At 41.2% G+C, this 14,884-nt stretch overlaps 1 protein-coding gene across 3 annotated transcripts in view; it reads left to right on the top strand.

Annotated features, from left to right (window-relative positions):
• Positions 1–2,219: 2,219 nt before the first annotated feature.
• Positions 2,220–14,884, top strand: part of ogfrl1 (opioid growth factor receptor-like 1) — a 32,605-nt gene continuing 19,940 nt past the window's right edge. Inside the window, exon 1 of one of the 3 annotated variants that reach the window (XM_018093724.2) lies at positions 2,220–2,342. In XM_018093724.2, coding sequence (XP_017949213.2) covers positions 2,235–2,342 — 108 coding nt within the window. In that variant the 5' untranslated portion in view covers positions 2,220–2,234. 3 annotated transcript variants of the gene reach the window in all.

Raw genomic sequence — 14,884 nt, 5'->3', positions numbered from 1 at the left:
ATTGTGATGGCAGCCTTGAAGACTAGATGTAAACCTGCATTTGACTAACATAGTAATTATGATTTTGTTCTGTCCTTTTGTTGTGATGTGTTATTTACAAAACAAAGTTTTCTTGTGGAACTGAATTAAGCCCTATGTCTTAAAACTATCTCACAGAAATGTCACATTTTCAGTACTCTGGGTCACTACAACTGATACTTCTGGAAAACAGGCAGCACAAGGACTGTATAGTAACCAAATAAAGTCAGATGCATTTGAAACTATTGCCAGTTTAGTTCGCCCATCAAAACTAATCAGCAAATAACCTTACTCCCTTCTCCCTTCAGAGCTGAATCGGCAGAAGGAGGTAGAAATCCTATTGTTTCTACCTCCTTACCTGCCGATTCAGCCCTGAATGGTGTGTGGCGGATCTTACGATGTTTCGTGCGACCGATGGTCGTACGAAACATCGTCGGATCGCCACGTGTATGGCCACCTTAAGAGCAAAACTACAAGTGAGATTGGTTCAGATCAACAGATCGCAGAGACTGTGATAAATAGTGAGATAAACAGTGAGAAAAGTTTTTCTCTCTGAATTGCAACTGGCACTATAAAAAAAACCTGGAAATCTGAAAAATGATATCATGCTCATAATTTTTCACGTGTCAAACCATAACATAACATGTTTTCGAATCTGGCTCTTTGTCTGATGTGACTTCCATTATAGCAGTGGGGATATGATTTTGTTAAATTCACAAAATCTTTATGCTGTTTAATGCTGTTACATGACAAGATTTGGTGGGTCACAAAATCTGATAAAAAATTCTTCTGGGCAGTTTTGCAGTAAAAGTGAGGAAATATAAGCAGAGATTGCTGCAAATTAAACACCTTTTGTAAAATCAACCTCAGTTTTTTTTTTGTGTGTGTTTCTTCTGGCTTATAACAATAAAACTATATATGCAAAAAATAAATACCAATAAGTAATATATGTTTTATTTGCAGCCCAACAGCACTACAGCATAGACTGTTAACCTGCAAGTTAGGTCCTAAAAGTGCAACTAACCCCAAAAGGATTATAATGATCTAGGTTATAATGCTTTTCTAACCTAAAGTGGTTGTTCAATCCTAAATTATCTTTTACTGTGATCTATTCTAGACAATAATATTCTGAGACAATTTGCAATTGGTTTTCATGTTTTATTATTTGTGTTTTTTTAGTTACTGAGCTTTGTTCAACAGCTCTCCAGTTTGGAATTTAAGTAGCTATCTGGTTGCTTGGGTTTTGTTTACCTTAGCAACCAGGTAGCATTTTGAATGTAGACTGGACTATGAATAGGAGAGGGTCTGAAAAAGAAAGATAAGTAATACAAAGTTACAATAATAATACATTTCTAAGCTCACAGAGCAAAATTTTTTTTAGCTGCAGGGGCCAGTCACCTCCATTTGAAAGCTGGAAGGATGTAGAAGAGAAAGGCAAATAATTGAAAATACAAATAAATAATGAAGACCAATTGCAAAGTTGTTAAGAATAGGATATTCTATATCCAAACTTGACTTAAAGGTGAACCACCCCTTTAATCACCCTGTGTGAATCATTATAGCCTTTAATGTTAACATCAAATCAGTTCTTAAAATACCTAACGTGGATCATTATAATGAGTAACAGTTATATTTACAACTATGTTAAATACATTTGTTAGTAAGCAAAAAAAAAAAAAATTTTTAGGAGGCGATCCATGATATTCACTTTAGTTTATTTCCATGAAAGAGAGGTACCGTCAAGTAACGGTGAGATTACCTGTATGAAGGAAGCTGACATGCGGCTTTCAGGAGCCGAAACAACTGACTGTACCTCCACAAGGGAGGAGGGACTCAGGGTCCATTTTAGGACATCTCTCTGAAAATAATCTAAAGAGTGTTCTGCTCCCTCCACCATCTAAATTTTCCAAGAAATCTCAACTCCGCTACTCTTGGCTATACTTTTGCCATTCCCACTTATTTTCTCCTGACAGGTCCCGGCTTCCCCATTCGTCCTCTTCCTTGTCATTCCTGGCTCCTCCTCCAAGCGGTCAGGCCTAATCCGTTCGCCATCATTCTTATGGGCTACAGAATAATTGCCCTACTCTCCTATCCCATACACCTCCCACTTGCGACGTCATCCACAAGCCCATCCTACATCACTTTTCAAGCACATCAGGGCACATAGCGAACAAACGATTCTGCAGCCCATAAAAAGTATGGAGGAAAGACGACGCATGACGTCACATGAGGAGGGGCCAGTAATGAAGTCGCATGGAGGGAAACCCTGCGATGACATCGCAGGGAGGAGAATGAATGGGGAAGCTGGGACCTGTCAGGAAAAAGTAAGAGGGGATCATATAGCTGACATCGCAGGCAGGAGGTGGGAGGAGGAGGATGGCTGGGGCAGGCAGGACCTGTCAGCGCAAAGTAAGAGGAAACCGCATAACTTACCTGTAGTAGGGGACGTGCGCTAAGGACTTATCAGCAATACTGATATAGTTGGGGAGAGGGCAGGATGCACAGGAATTTGGTGCATTAATGTCCTAAAGTGGACACCGTACAGGGGCTCAGCCTGCCGCTACCGCAGTGTGACATGGGACTTACTGTTCTCTGGCAGCTGCAGGTCTAGCAGCCCCAAACACAGCTGTCCACCTGCCGCAAGCCGCACACAGCCACGCCAATGGGGAACATCTTCAGCGTGGCCAACTTTAAGGAGCCCACTACGGTAGAAGACTGTGACTCCACATGGAATACTGACTCTGGGGGCGAAGAGGAGCAGCAGGAAGCCGAGGAGGAAGAAGAGAGCGAGGGGACAGAGCAGAGAGAAGACGATAATGAAGAAGAAGTCATCAAGCAGGAAGAAACCAATGAAGGCGGCGAAGAGGAAACTGGAACTGAGACTCTAATTGCAGAAGTGAAGGCAGTAATCCATAACCCAGAGCAGGTATATTGTGTCACGCCATCAGGCTGAGGGAATGTGGGCAACACATGTCTGTCTTTCTGTGGGTGCCTGCATGTCTGTGTGGGTGCCTCTATGCATGTCTGTGTGGGTGCCTCTATGCATGTCTGTGTGGGTGCCTCTATTCATGTCTGTGTGGGTGCCCCCATGCCTGCCCCTGTGCATATCTGTGTGGGTGCCTCTATACACGTCTGTGTTGGTGCCCCTGTGCATGTCTGTGTGGGTGCCCCCATGCCTGCCCCTGTGCCTGTCTGTGTGGGTGCTCCCATGCCTGCCCCTGTACATGTCTGTGTGGGTGACCCCGTGATTGCCCCTGTGCATGTCTGCGTGGGTGCCCCCGTGATTGCCCCTGTGCATGTCTGCGTGGGTGCCCCCGTGATTGCCCCTGTGCATGTCTGTGGGTGCCCCCATGCCTGCCCCTGTGCATTCTGTGTGGGTGCCCCCATGCCTGCCCCTGTGCATGTCTGTGTGGGTGCCTCTGTACATGTCTGTGTGGGTGACCCCGTGATTGCCCCTGTGCATGTCTGTGTGGGTGACCCCGTGATTGCCCCTGTGCATGTCTGTGTGGGTGCTCCCATGCCTGCCCCTGTACATGTCTGTGTGGGTGCCCCCATTCTTGCCCCTGTACATGTCTGTGTGGGTGCCCCCATGCCCGCCCCTGTACATGTCTGTGTGGGTGACCCCGTGCCTGCCCCTGTACATGTCTGTGTGGGTGACCCCGTGCATGTCTGCGTGGGTGACCCCGTGCCTGCCCCTGTACATGTCTGTGTGGGTGACCCCGTGCCTGCCCCTGTACATGTCTGTGTGGGTGACCCTGTGCCTGCCCCTGTACATGTCTGTGTGGGTGACCCCGTGCCTGCCCCTGTACATGTCTGTGTGGGTGACCCCGTGCCTGCCCCTGTACATGTCTGTGTGGGTGACCCCGTGCCTGCCCCTGTACATGTCTGTGTGGGTGACCCCGTGCCTGCCCCTGTACATGTCTGTGTGGGTGACCCCGTGCCTGCCCCTGTACATGTCTGTGTGAGTGACCCCATGCCTGCCCCTGTACATGTTTGTGTGGGTTCCCGCCACCTGCCCTGTTAGTGCATGAAGCCAAGTCATGCTGCATGACAGAGGGGATGCTCACTGGGATTTCTCTCCCTCCCTTGTGTCCTGCTGTTCGGATCAATATGGTCATCAAGCATATCAAATTATACAATTTGAAACGGGGATCACCTCAAGCCTTGGCTCTCCTGCATCCGTGATGGCAGGGTAGGCAGGGAATTAAAGTTCAACAAAAGCATAAATGTGGCAGTTCAAAATACTCCCCAAATTTATTAGGGCTCTGGCACACGGGGAGATTAGTCGCCTGCGACAAATCTCCCTGTCCACGGGCGACTAATCTCCCCGAATTGCCATCCCACCGGCGAAAATGTAAGTCGCCGGTGGGATGGCACGCGCTGCGCAGGCGATTTCAGCAATTCGCCGAAGTTGCCTCGCGAGGCAGTGTATATTCATTATGGTTTTACTCTTTTGCTTGTGGGTTAAATAATGTTTTGTTATTTAATCAAGGTTCAGCAGCATGTTGTCCACCTGACATGTCTATCTGCATGGCTTTATTGTTTATGTGCTTCTATCTTTACTCATGTATAACAACTGGGTTGTTTGGGAACTCTCCTGTGCATAATGGCAGGACCCAGCGTTGGCTGGGGTGCTACAGGCTTGAAGTCATTCACTGACGGTGCTTTTGAGGATGGTTCAAAGACTGTAATTACCTGAAAAACATTTTCCTTACTGCTACTTGTATATGTGGCATGGTCCCGCTTGCACTGGGGGTGATGGACTAGGAAACGTATCTGGGTTTTGTGTAGGAGAGGCATTGAGTTCTTACTTTACAGTGTTTCAAGTCACATAGCCTTTAAAATTAACTTGTTTAGAGGGTTGTATGTGCTGCAATTCTGTCCTGTATCTAAATGGCCTTTCTGACTCCAAAGGCAGTGCAAATATTCATATTTTTTTAAACTGTACAATAGGGGTTTTCAGATAACTGTTGCTCAAGGTGTGCGAGAGGCTCCCTCATAATTCTTAATTGAGAGATATCTTACAACAACATAAACCTCTGAGAGCCCCTAAAAAATTGGAAAGATCAATTCTTTCACAAACCAATATTGAACTGTATTTTTTTCATAAGCCTGCTTGTTTCCTCTGTCCATAATTTTGGATCTCCATACCTTATGTCTACTAAAAATTCATTTAATTAGTATTTAAACCCAATAGGATTGTCTTTCCGCCAATAAGAATCAAATATATTTGGGATCAAGTACAAGGTACTGTTTTATTACAGAGAAAAAGGAAATCATTTTTAAAAATTGAAATTACGTGATTAAAATGCAGTTTGTGGGAGATGGCCTTTCCATAATTGAAAATTTCTGAAGTTATTTTAAATAAAACAATAGAGTAGAAGTCAGTTCTCTTCAGGTCTCTTAATCAGCTGAATTTCTTTGTTTCAGGAGTGAGAGCCAGGAGTACAGGGGATAGAGACATGGTGGCAGATAAGCAATTGCGTTAAAGAAGAACTATACCTATGCCTTGACCCCCCTCACCTTTCCCTTATCACATAGTTTCTAACTTTAAAACCTGTCCCTTTCGCTAACCAAACCTAAAAGAGCAGAGTACCTGGCCGACACCTTCCCTGCAAGTGAACAGTCTTCGGGTCTCACCATTGACTTGGACCCTGCTTGCCCATGCGCAGTTTAAGCAGATTTCCTGCTACTACCAACTGTGCTTGCACAAGCAGGGTTCATATTTGTGGAGAGACCTGAACACTGTTCACTTGCAAATAAAGCTCAATATACACTGGCCAATAAAACTTTCAGACCAAGTTGGCATCTTATTGACCCATAGATGTAGCCCTCAGTAAGTACTGATATCTGGTCGAAAATTGTCTTGTCCAGGTGTTAGTTTCCATTAGGTGACTACTGCATTGCTGTGCTGGTGGGGGCCAGCAATCAGGATGGCACCAATGTGGTCCCAAGCCTAGTTTGGCCCAACACATGGATGCCCATATTAGGTAAATATCTGCATGAGTTGAATTGATGCGGTTTCCACCCAAGGGTCCTGCACTGTGATTCTAGTACAAAGCTAACCCTGATTTGCCCACCATTTTTTCTTCTATATCCACATGTATGGCCAGCTTTACATTGGATGAAATCCGGATCAGTAAGGAAAAGCAGACAGGCACATAATGTCTGTTGTATTAATCTCTGTACCTTCCAGGAAAGAACATGGAAAACTAAAAACCCTGACTCCAACAACAGTGGTTTCTGTTTCTGGTGAAGGGAAGAGTTGTTTGATGGTTCACTGAGAAATCTGGCCCAAAACAATGCTTGCTTAAAGGAAAAGTAACACTAACATTTATTAAGTGAAATAGCTATTCTACCCTGCACCAGTAACTGTCCTATCCTGCAAACCCATTAGTATTTTGAATGCTTTAAAAGAAAATACCTGTTAAAACTTGGCTTCCTGTCAATTGAACTAAGGCGATACGGCGAAGGAAGGAGCAGGCATCAACTATGCGATGATCAATTGATCGAGCCTAGCCTTCCTTCTATATAGGAAGGAGTCGATTTGCTCCTCCTCCTGTAACCCACTCGGCCCCCTCCCCTCGGGAATTTGCTTTGGCTTGTGGGCATGCTCAGTTGTTCTAAACTCAGATTACTAAAGGTGGGGGGAGGTGGAGGAAGTCGCAGGGGGGGGGCAAGCTGGAGGGAGCCGCAGGAGGGGGGGCAAGTGGGAGGGAGCCGCAGGGGAACCGGAGTAAGTCGCTGGGGAGGGTGCGCACAACACACTCATTCCATCTTCGAGTATAAGCCGAGGGTTAGTTTTTCAGCACATTTTTGGTGCTGACAAACTGTGCTTATACTCGAGTATATACGGTATATTAAATTGATTCCATTTATCCTTGCTGAAACAAAAAGCATAAGTCTTACCCCCATATGCAACGAAGACACCAAGGGGCTGATTTACTAACCCACGAATCCGACCCGAATTGGAAAAGTTCCGACTTGAAAACGAACATTTTGCGCATTTTTCGTAGCGTTAAAACTTACGCGAAATGTTGCGCATTTTTCGTACCGTTAAAACTTAAAAGGTGCAAAGTTTCGCGTAAGTTTCAACGCTACGAAAAATGCGCAACTTTTCGCGTAAGTTTTAACGCTACGAAAAATGCGCAACTTTTTACGCAACTTTCGTAATGGATACCAAAAACTCGCGTTTTTACGCAAAAATCGTATTGGTAACGAAAAATTCGTAAAGAATCCGAAAAAATCGCAAAACATACGAAAAAATCGCAAAATACCGATCATTACGAAAAAACGCAATCGGACTCATTTCGACCCGTTCATGGGTAAGTAAATCAGCCCCCAAGTTTGCCAGTAGCAGTAACCCATAGCAACCAGTAAAAGGTGTGCTTTTAAACAGGTGACTAGTAAATTCTGTCTGCTAATTGGCTGTTATGGGTTACTGCTTCTGGGCAAACTTAGTGCCTTTTATTACATAACCCCCTTAATGCATAGGAAGCATGTAAATGATGCCTGCGAGTAGTTTTACCGTATTGATGTTTAAGAATGAGTCATAAGTGTTTTTTTTATCTTTGTGAGGTGATAACCTTCAGTAAAATGGTGCATCTCTTCTGATATTTTCATTATAGGCCATTCTCTGTAATTGTGCCATGGAGAGCATTATGAGTGGGGATTATTACACACATTACTCTTATTTTGAAATACCTAGACTAAACACGCAATTTTATAGAGCAGCAGTAAGTGCATACAGTTCATCACGCTCATTGTACACAAAAAATATAAAACATTGTTATTACATTTATTTTGCCTTGTAAGACAACCAGACATTTAGAATTGCTTTCAGGACAAAGTACAGGACAAATTAAAAAAGGAAGGGGGCTAGTGTGCAGGAAATAGAAAAATACAGGTATACATAATTATGAATTTTCTGGAAACCCGTGATCCAGAAAGTTCATAATTATGGGAAGGCCATCTTCCATATTTTATGAAGTAAATTTTTTGTAAATTGATTTCATTTTTCTCTGTAATAATAAAACAGTACCTTGTACTTGACCCCAAATAAGAAATAATTATAATTAGTCCTTATTAGAGGCAAAACCCTTCTGTTTATTTTTTTTAATGTTTAAATGATTTTTTAGTAGACTTCTGGTATGAAGATCCAAATTACAGAAAGACCACTTTTCTGGAAAACCCCAGGTCCCAAGCATTCTGGATTAAGGGTCCTATACCTGTACTTTTTTCTTAAAGATACTGCCTAGGTTACAGTCATTCCAAACATGGAACAAACTAATTTGAATAAAAATAATTTCTAAATGTCTTGCAAAGTTATAAGATATAACATAAGAACTGTCCAAGGTTCCATAGAACATCACTAGACCCTATTTTGATGTTTTAAATCTCAACTGGTACACAAAAATCTGTTTGCTGACCACCAAGATGATAGTTTAGTTTGTGTACTTTTGTTTAATTTTAAGGATAGAGATTCTCCCATGCTATTCTGGAAACCTGAGCTCACATCTTGTGATGTACGACTACTAACACAGTCTCTGTCCCTCTCCTTAGATTTAAAACTAAGAAATGTCTACCCTGCTTTCTGGGCATTTAATTCCCTATTTTGCTCTGGACATATTGGTTAACTGGCCACACAGTCAGTGAGGGTAACTAGACGATGAGCAGGAAATTTAATGTGGCAGGCCCTACTAACTGGTCCATTTTCCCCAGATAGACTCAAGGATATATATTGTGCTTCAGAAATGTATAACCCACAAACCAAGATAACTGTGTGTGGAGCATGTGATTATAGACATTGGTCCTTAGCCAAGTGTTTGCAATTACCTTCTATTCATTATTAGTGTGTACTTTTGTTTATTTTTTTTTTTATAAAAATGTCATTTATGTCTTGTATTGGCTAATGAAGAATCAGGCATTTTTAAAAAAAATATATTTCAGTTATGTATCCCAGCTACTATGTGTAAAGTACCAGTGCATTACCTCACAGGAAAACAGGCATTCAAGTTATGGTCCATGGTGGTTCCACCAACCCTGCTTTAAATGAAGGTTCCGTTCCTCTAATCTAAAGGGGTGGCCTCTGGTGCCCTGATCATTTTTATGGGAAAAAAAGAACATTCCCAATCTGCCTATAATCCCTCCTAATGTAAGAGTAATCATGTCCCCTCAAAAGCACCTTTTTCCCAGAAAGGACAGCCCCAACCTGTAAGTCCAGCATCATATAGTTTAAATCTTCCATCCCCATTTCCAGTCTAGTTGCAGTCTCTACACTTTCTTCAGCAGACACAGGGTGTTGTCCTCCATATTGGCCAGTAAACCAGCTAGCAAGAGGGTTCTGTTGATTGGATCGTATTGGGGGCACTGTCACACATATCAGTACATTTAGAAGTGTGTGGAACAATGGCTTTTTGTATAATCAAAAAAAATAAAAGTGCTGTCTGACTTATTACATGTAGTGGGCCAATTATTTCTCATAGTATGTTCGAGGGCCAGATTAAATTAAAATCATTTGGAGCAGACCGGGGACCATAAAAATGTCTTGGAGGGCCACAGACCTCAAGTTGGACAGTCATGATCTAAGGTATGCAGGTGCCATTCCATGAATACCTTGGAATGGATGCACTTGCATTATCTTTGTGTTCTCTTGGAGCTATTGTGATCATGAGGGAATGATAAATCTACAATTTGGAAGGGTAATTTTATGGAGGGCATGTATTCTATTGTTTATTTTTCTTGCCTTTGTCTAGGATGACCTCACATAAAAGCATAAATATTGTACTGCTAAAAGCTTTAGCTGATTCATAACTATAAAGCTGGATGGAATGGTCTATTTGTCATTGTTTTCGTTATAGCACCATGCTCTGGTATTAGCTGTACTCTGTCCTTGCCCATAATTTCACTGACATTATCACTAATGTTAATTAATTTGCTATATCAGAGTGCACATGGATAGAAAGTATTATTTATGACTGGAAATAATTTTAAACCCCTTATTTCTCTATCAAGATAAAAATATCCTAATATTGGTAGCTGTTTGTTGTATGAGTTTTATTCCTCTAGTAAAAGAGCATTACTATTTTAACATCTTACCGTAGGTTTGCAAACTATTTATGTAAACCGCACCCCCATCAAGTCACAGATTGTAAAAGGGAGGCCTATATTTAATTGATATTTTGCTTATCTGCAGTGCTATTTATATGTTATTTAAACCTATGTTTCTATAATATATTTGTTATATGAATTAAAAACATCAAACTAAATTTTAGAATATTAAACAGGGCAAACCCCACAATTTTGAAAACCACAGCTCTGGTGAAATAGTTTGGTTAAGGGGGCTACTGTATTATCCAATGCCCTAATCATTTGGGGACTTTTTTTTTTTTTTTTAGTACTTGTACAGGTATAGGACCCGTTATCCAGAATGCTCGGGACCAAGGTTATTCCAGTTAAGGGGTCTTCCCGTAATTTGGATCTCCATACCTTAAATCTACTATAAAAATCAATAAAACATTATTTAAACCCAATAGGATTATTTTGCTTCCAATAAGGATTAATTATATCTTAGTTGGGATCAATTAAAAGGTACTGTTTTATTATTACAGAGAAAAAGGAAATCCGTTTTAAAATTCTGAATTATTTGATTAAAATGGAGTCTATGGGAGACAGGCTTTCTGTAATTCGGAGCTTTCTGGATAACGGGTTTCCGGATAAGGGATCCCATACCTGTACTAAAACCTTGGGATATCAGAGTCCATACTTAAATGGGACATATTGCATATTTTAAAATCACCCTTATCATGCAGGACATTTGTAAATATAACCTATCAAACATATTATTATATTAAAAACACTCTACCGTTTCTGAGATTAAAAAGTTACTCTTTATTCTCTGCCCCGCACCCTTACTGGCCTCAGCCGAAAGTTTAGATAAAATAAGTAAGTGCAGGGCCAAGTGTATTAAATATGTCAAAAAGGTGAGAAGGTATTGGTCAAGGGATCAGGTTGTAGATTTATTCAATATACTAGTCTGTTTAATAGCTGCTGCTAGATGTCTCCACCTACCTTACCATTCCATATGAGCTGCTGACCTATGCAAATCACTGTGTGCCAATTTCCTCTTTAATTAAATTCAAAATGCTAACATTTTCAAGGCCCTAAAATCAAAATACATTCCTTCACTGTCTCTACACAATTAACCTTGCTTTCCAAAGCAACTATGAAACTAGGAGCTTTTTCTGGGACATATGTTCCTAGACATAATCTAAATTGAGGTCCTCTCTCATGGTATGGACAAGTCTAATGCATAGGCAGTTTGTAACGTGCCATTTTGCTCTAGGTGTTGTCCCACTTCTTCTATTAAGAGGGCTAATTATCCACAATACCATGTCTTTTGGGGCCAGATTATAAGTAATAGTGTTTTTCATGTACTTTATTATCTTTTTTTCTCTACATTTATTAGTTTCCCGTATATTTGCTTTTGTAAAAATTAGGTTTGAATATCCTAGTGAAAAACAGTACAGCATTGATAGACGCCACTACCACTTCTTGTTATTCTCTCATGTTGTCCTGTCCTCCTGCTTTACAGATGATTGGCTGGCAACTGCTGACTCTCTACTCTGCCTGTGTGTCTTATCCCAGCATCACTTCTCTGTGTCATTGCCACTCTGTCAATATAGAAGAGACAACCTATGTACCATTCATACACAGCAGCCATCTCGGTGGCTCTTAATTTCTTTCACCAATGCCAACCCACCAGTGCTTGCAAAGATACTTTACTTGTGGCTTTTATGTTTTAAATGTGTGGTTGCAATCTGTAAATTAGATCCTTGATAATACACAAATACCATAACCCGTAAAATATATCTATGTAAGTGAGAAATGCCCTCCATATACACTTGTGTCGTTAAAGTCAGGCAATTTAAAAAATTTTACAATCGGGGTACATTATTCCGTATAAATAAACTTAAAGGAGAATGCAAGTCAAAATTTAAAAAGCATACTGCCCAATAGTCCTCCTAATGTTTAGTAAAAATGCCACACTTTTGGCTCGCCTAATCAAATATTTACTCAATCACACTTACTTCACATTTTCTAGAACAGGCAGCCATCTCTAAAAAGGTATTCTCCCTTCCTTTCCCTCCTTGCTTCATACTGCACATGTGTTTCATTCCCTCCCCCCCTCCCCTCTGCCAGATCTGCTTCTGATTGGCTGGTGGGCATGTGTAGTTTAGAACAGGAGACAGGATCAAGTTACACACATGCTCAGAGAATAGGAAGGCTGCCGCTGGCACCTACAGGAAGGGAAGAGAGATTTCAGTGATGTCACTGTAGGCTTCACACTGCTGTAGGCTGCCAGCACCATATCTCAGAGAAGCAAGCAGGGATCTGGGAATTTAGATATGCAGTAAGTACTTAAAAAGAATGCCTTTAGACTTACTTTTAATTTATACTAACCATTCATTGTCCTTTAAACTTAAAATAAGCTGGAGTTCTATACCTGTCAAAACAGTCTAGCTTTTGTATGTTGAAGCATTGCCTTCTCTACATTTTTCTCATTTGGAACAGTATGTGGGATGGTTATTCAGTTATTGTCAGCAAGTAAATTGTGTTTTTAGCCTGCTTCTGATGACTGTATGTACAGGAAGGAGTGTGGCATGTTACGCGTTACCGGGTTCTGCTTAGCCAAATGCTAAAAAATGTTTAGATTGCCTTTTTAATAACATCAGTCATAATCAAGCATGGCAATTACTGATGCAACAAAATAAGTGCTGCTCATCAGTGTATAATGTGTCTAGTTTATTAATTTATTAGATATGGGTGCATTCAAATGAACTTTATTTGTAGCCACAATTCCATCTGCTATTACAGGATCACTTATCTGCTTAAAACAGCTTTCTTCTTGAAGAATGGTCAAGTTTCTTAAGTCCAAGAATGGAATTCTTAAGAAATAGGGTGTCCCAGCTCCTTATCAGTGTATAGATTTTTTTCCAAATCTACATGGCCCTGTGTGAAAAAGTGATTGCCCCCCCTGTTAAAAAATAACTTAACTGTGGTTTATCACACCTGATTTCAATTTCTGTAGTCACCCCCAGGCCTGATTACTGCCACACCTGTTTCAATCAAGAAATCACTTAAATAGGAGCTACCTGACACAGAGAAGTAGACCAAAAGCACCTCAAAAGCTAGACATCATGCCAAGATCCAAAGAAATTCAGGAACAAATGAGAACAAAAGTAATTGAGATCTATCAGTCTGGTAAAGGTTATAAAGCCATTTCTAAAGCTTTGGGACTCCAGCGAACCACAGTGAGAGCCATTATCCACAAATGGCAAAAACATGGAACAGTGGTGAACCTTCCCAGGAGTGGCCGGCCGACCAAAATTACCCCAAGAGCGCAGAGACAACTCATCCGAGAGGCCACAAAAGACCCCAGGACAACTTCTAAAGAACTGCAGGCCTCACTTGCCTCAATTAAGGTCAGTGTTCACGACTCCACCATAAGAAAGAGACTGGGCAAAAACGGCCTGCATGGCAGATTTCCAAGGCGCAAACAACTTTTAAGCAAAAAGAACATTATGGCTCGTCTCAATTTTGCTAAAAAACATCTCAATGATTGCCAAGACTTTTGGGAAAATACCTTGTGGACCGACGAGACAAAAGTTGAAATTTTTGGAAGGTGCGTGTCCCGTTACATCTGGCATAAAAGTAACACAGCATTTCAGAAAAAGAACATCATACCAACAGTAAAATATGGTGGTGGTAGTAGTGTGATGGTCTGGGGTTGTTTTGCTGCTTCAGGACCTGGAAGGCTTGCTGTGATAGATGGAACCATGAATTCTACTGTCTACCAAAAAATCCTGAAGGAGAATGTCCGGCCATCTGTTCGTCAACTCAAGCTGAAGCGATATTGGGTGCTGCAGCAGGACAATGACCCAAAACACACCAGCAAATCCACCTCTGAATGGCTGAAGAAAAACAAAATGAAGACTTTGGAGTGGCCTAGTCAAAGTCCTGACCTGAATCCTATTGAGATGTTGTGGCATGACGTTAAAAAGGCGGTTCATGCTAGAAAACCCTCAAATAAAGCTGAATTACAACAATTCTGCAAAGATGAGTGGGCCAAAATTCCTCCAGAGTACTGTAAAAGACTCGTTGCAAGTTATCGCAAACGCTTGATTGCAGTTATTGCTGCTAAGGGTGGCCCAACCAGTTATTAGTTTCAGGGGGCAATTACTTTTTCACACAGGGCCATGTAGGTTTGGATTTTTTTCTCCCTAAATAATAAAAACCCTCCTTTAAAAACTGCATTTTGTGTTTACTTGTGTTATCTTTGACTAATAGTTAAATGTGTTTGATGATCAGAAACATTTTGTGTGACAAACATGCAAAAGAATAAGAAATCAGGAAGGGGGCAAATAGTTTTTCACACCACTGTATATGTGCACAAGATATTCCTTTACTGTAAAGGAAGTTTAGTTTAGTGTATGTATGAACGACAGCAGCTACAATTCTCAAAAGTGGGTCTTTTGCAATACAAGATTCCTGTGTGGTTGAATAAGAGTTTGATGTTGTAATTCCCTTTATTGTCTGTTCAGAAAACATTCTTAATAATGAATATTAATTGTTGGTAGTAAGAGTAGTTAGAGAGGTCAAGTGCAGAAGTTGGGATTTCTCAATAAATTTACAGCAGAGCACCATGTACTCATTTGTAGATCAGCCAGACTTCCTTCTGGCACATAGGGGCCAGGGCGCTCGGAGGGCTGTTTCTACTTGGCATGTTTACTATATGTTACACTCACAGTAAACAAATAGGATAGTATTTACATTTTCCTACCTTAGTGTTTAGTTCTAAATAAAC

Source organism: Xenopus tropicalis, chromosome 5 (genome assembly GCF_000004195.4).
Source record: "Xenopus tropicalis strain Nigerian chromosome 5, UCB_Xtro_10.0, whole genome shotgun sequence".
NCBI lineage: Eukaryota > Metazoa > Chordata > Amphibia > Anura > Pipidae > Xenopus > Xenopus tropicalis.
This window is presented reverse-complemented; position numbering and strand designations above follow the sequence as displayed.